The sequence below is a fragment of the Lepus europaeus genome, chromosome 5 (genome assembly GCF_033115175.1).
Source record: "Lepus europaeus isolate LE1 chromosome 5, mLepTim1.pri, whole genome shotgun sequence".
In the NCBI taxonomy this organism is placed as follows: Eukaryota; Metazoa; Chordata; class Mammalia; order Lagomorpha; family Leporidae; genus Lepus; species Lepus europaeus.
The window spans coordinates 21,145,490-21,149,974 of record NC_084831.1 but is presented as its reverse complement, the minus strand read 5'-3'; the positions used below and the strand labels follow the sequence as shown (position 1 = coordinate 21,149,974).

At 54.3% G+C, this 4,485-nt stretch overlaps 1 protein-coding gene across 1 annotated transcript; it reads left to right on the top strand.

Moving 5' to 3' along the window:
* Nucleotides 1-2,599: 2,599 nt before the first annotated feature.
* On the top strand, nt 2,600-3,131 carry LOC133760646 (cytochrome c oxidase subunit 6A1, mitochondrial-like). Its single transcript, XM_062193201.1, has one exon. The coding sequence runs from the start codon at nt 2,615-2,617 to the stop codon at nt 2,951-2,953; it is 339 nt and encodes a 112-aa protein (XP_062049185.1). The 5' UTR covers nt 2,600-2,614; the 3' UTR covers nt 2,954-3,131.
* The last annotated feature ends 1,354 nt before the right edge of the window (nt 3,132-4,485 follow it).

The window sequence follows — 4,485 nt, the reverse complement described above, 5'->3', positions numbered from 1 at the left end:
GATGGACTCTCCCTCAGCTGTTATTCAACAGTGGGTCCCTTGTCTGGCTTGGCTCAACCCTGACATGCTCTGCGGTTGGACAGACCTCACTTCTTATGGCTTATTTGCTGAACCTCAGTTTCTTCATCTGCTAAATGGGAAATAAGTTACTGCAGCAGCTTTTCAGGAAGATCAGCGATGGCGTGTGTAAGGTAGCTGCCACAGCGCTCACTGAGTGCTGAAATGTATTGTGATTTCTGTGGAAAATGAAAGTGCTGATTATTTTGAGGGTTAGATGAAATAATGTACTAAAACATCCAGTTTATAGTCTGCTCAGATGTCCCACTTGCTCTGAGAGACAGGACCAGCTCATGGGAGACACACGGGAGAAGCAGGATGGTGACACATGAAGACAACTGGGTGACTCAAAATGAAACTTTTTACAATGTCTTGTAGGTGAGTAAGCAGGGACAACGATACAGAAGGCACAATGCCACTGGGGAGGGGCCAGCAGCTTGGGTGTCTTACTGTCCTCCCAGGTACAACTGGACTGGGGGTGGGTGTAGCCCTGGCTAAGACTGGACCGAGGCAAGGAGAAGGAAGTGTTCAGCTGCTCTGCTGAAGTGACAGCTGTTACGAGGTTGTGCAGTGCAGGGAGCAGCTGCTGTCCTTTCTAGCCAGGCAAAGTGACACCCATCCCACTGCACACGAGTGCACACCTGCTCTGTTCCTGACAGGTTAAGTGGTCCTTCCATCTGCCCTCCAGCAGGCTGTGCCAGCCATCAGCTTTGAGTGTGCGAAGTCATTCAGCAGATACGATGGCTTCGAGGTGGTGAACACTGCTGGACCCCTGCCGCCTACCTCGTGGAGGGGGCACGGGGTAAGTGAGGAGGTCGCCTCCACTGCTCTGAGGAGGGGCCCCTTCCTGCTTTTCTTAGCAGCCAGAGAATGTTTCCTGGAGAAAGTGATCTTTTTAAATCTACCTTTTTTGTTTGTTTTTAATCTGAAAGGCAGAGAGCTGGAGCTCTTCCATCTGTTCATTCACTCCCGAATACCCACAAAAGCCAGGACTGGGCCAGGTCAAAGCCGGAGCCCAGAACCCAATCCAGGTTTCCCATGTGAGTATCAGGAACCCAAGTCCTGGAGCCATCACTTGCTGCCTCCCAGGGTGCCCTTCAGTGGGGAAGCTGGCCTGGGAGCAGAGGAGCCAGCACACAAACCGGGCACTCGGGCTACAGGTGTCCCCAGGTGCAGCTTAGCTGCTGTGCCATCTGCCTGCCTCTTAAAGTGACTTTTTTTTATAGTTATAACCTCGAAGCTGATTTATCAATTAGGAATGCTTTAGTTGCAAAGAATAACTGACAAAAAGAAACAGGGAAATGTTTTGCTCACTTTGGGCAGTTTTTGTATTTGTGGGCATAACAGTGCTACCAAGGAAATGGGCTCTTATCGGCTACCACCCAGTCCTCCAGAGGGGCTGGTTGTCTCCCAGCTGCGGAACAACTGCTGTGCGGAGAGCAGACTTCTCCCGTGAGGGTGCCATTGGCCAGGAAGCTGGTCACAAGGGATACCTCCAGTGGCCACTTTGAGAAATCAGAAAATGAGGACAGGCCATAGCCGAAGCCTTGTTCCTTGGGGCTGGGCACCAGTTGTATCTAGTAAAACCAAGTTTAGCCGGCGCCGTGGCTCACTAGGCTAATCCTCCGCCTGTGGCACCGACACCCCGGGTTCTAGTCCCGGTCGGGGCACCGATTCTGTCCCGGTTGCCCCTCTTCCAGGCCAGCTCTCTGCTGTGGCCCGGGAGTGCAGTGGAGGATGGCCCAAGTGCTTGGGCCCTGCACCCGCATGGGAGACCAGGAGAAGCACCTGGCTCCTGACTTCGGATCAGTGCGGTGCGCCGGCTGCAGTGCGCCGGCCGCGGCGGCCATTGGAGGGTGAACCAACGGCAAAGGAAGACCTTTCTCTCTGTCTCTCTCTCTCACTGTCCACTCTGCCTGTCAAAAAAAATCAAAAATTAAAAAAAAAAAAAAACAAAAACACCAAGTTTTGTTGGCAAAGCGGAAGGGAAGAATGCTGGGAACAACTAACAGGCTGGCACTTGTGAGGAAGGTCGTCCAGCCAGAGGGAATGGCTTCCGCGGAGGCCTAGAGGGCAGAGCATAGCCCACTAATGGCACTGAACACCCTCTGCTGGACCAGAGCCTGCAAGCGAGGTGGGTTGAGGCCAGGGAGATCAGAAAAGTCACGTTGAGAGGTTGACTTGGGATTCGCTCAGAACATCCTCTTTTCCCAGATAGACTGGCATTTGCCTGTTTCCTTGCTGGCGTATCTTACCCCTAGACCCACCTGGAAGATCGGCAGTGACCCTAGCCCCTTCTCAGCCCAGCTCAGAGGAGTGTGCGCTGGGTGTTGGCCCGAGGCGGCTGAAGGGGACACAGGCTGGTGTGGCAGAGGCTGGAAGAGGCGCTCTGCTGCTCTCCCTGTGCTTTCTTGTGGGTCCTGGAGGTGCCTCTGTGCAGCCAGCTGCTGCCCAGCGACCCCATCAGCTCTGCATCCTGGCCCCAGTGCTAGTGACACCAGCTCTTGGCCTCAGCTTTCTTGTGTAGAAAGTGGAAATTGTGGGGTCTGGGAGGAAAATGGCGGCGGCGGCAGCTGGGTCCAGGGTTTCTCGGCTTCTAGGTCGGTCCCGCCTCCAGGTGGGGCGGCCTATGTCGAGCGGCGCACACAGCGAGGAGGGCTCAGCTCGCATGTGGAAGGCCCTCACCTACTTCGTCATGCTCCCCGGCGTGGGCGTGGGCGTGAGCATGCTGAATGTCTACCTGAAGTCGCACCATGAAGAGCACGAGAGACCCGAGTTCATCGCCTACCCCCATCTCCGCATCAGGTCCAAGCCCTTTCCCTGGGGAGATGGGAACCATACTCTGTTCCATAACCCTCATGTGAATCCACTTCCAGCTGGCTACGAAGATGAATAATGAGAACCTGGACCCTCACAGGCACCGGGGACCACCACTCTGCATGCGGACCACAGAAGTCTATAGGACCTTAAGCTCACCTTCCTTACTTGTATCAAATGACGACCATCAGTCTGATCTTCCATCTCTTTGCTTACGGCAGGAGATGGCTTAAATAAATAACTTAAACCTAAAAAAAAAAAAGTGGAAATTGTGGGGCCAGTGCTGTGGCGTAGCGGGTAAAGTAGCTGCCTGCAATGCCAGCATCCTATATAGGTCCCAGTTTCAGTCCTGGCTGCTCCACTTCCGATCCAGCTCTGTGCTATAGCCTGGGAAAGCAGAAGATGACCTAAGTGTTTGGGCCCCTACATCCATGTGGGAGACCCAGAAGAAGCTCCTGGCTTTGACCTAGCCCAGCCCCAGTCATTGCAACCATTTGGGGAGTGAACCAGCAGTTGGAAGATCTCTAGCTCCCTCTCTCCAACTCAATAAATAAATCTTAAAATAAAAAATGGAAATTGTGCCTTTGAAATGAAATGCTGGGACTGGTGCTGTGGCATAGCAGGTAAACCTGCCACCTGCAGTGCCGGCATCCCATATGGGTGTTGGTTTGAGTCCCAGCTGCTCAACTTCCGATCCAGCTCTCTGCTATGACCTGAAAAGGCAGTAGAATATGGCCCACGCCTTGGGCAACCTGTACCCATGTGGGAGACCTGGAAGAGGCTCCTGGCACCTGGCTTCAGATCAGATCAGCTCCGGCCGTTGCAGCCAATTGGGGAGTGAACCATCAGATGGAAGATTCTCTCTCTCTTTCTCTGTAACTGACTTTCAAATAAATAAATCTTTTAAAAAAATGAAATGCCAGTGTCACCACCAAAAGTGCCAGGCGCTGCTTGTGGCAGTCTATCCTCTCACTTCCGGATGCCCTGGTGGAGGGAGGAGGAAGCCTGAGACAGGCTGTAGATGGGTCTGGGCCTGCTCTGGGGGTGGGGATCTGCTCTCTCCCTTGGCCCTGTCCTGGCACATCTGGTTCACTTACTCCTGGCTAGAGACTGTCAGCGCCCCTCACCTTGGCCCTGGGGCAGGGCACCAGCTCAGGAGGAGCTTGGCTGTCTGCTCTGCTGCTCACTGGCTTTGTGGCCCGGCAGAACCGGGTGAAACACTGCTCCTGTCCTGTGAGCCCGGGGAGATTCTGTGTATTGAAAACAGATCTCTAGGCCGGCGCTGTGGCTCAACAGGCTAATCCTCCGCCTTGCGGCACCGGCACACCAGGTTCTAGTCCCGGTTGGGGCGCCGGATTCTGTCCCGGTTGCCCCTCTTCCAGGCCAGCTCTCTGCTATGGCCCGGGAGTGCAGAGGAGGATGGCCCAAGTCCTTGGGCCCTGCACCCCATGGGAGACCAGGAGAAGCACCTAGCTCCTGGCTTCGGATCAGCGAGATGTGCCGGCCACGGCAGCCATTGGAGGGTGAACCAACGGCAGAGGAAGACCTTTCTTCTCACTGTCCACTCTGCCTGTCCAAAAAAAAAAAAAAAAAACTCTAAACCTCAGACTG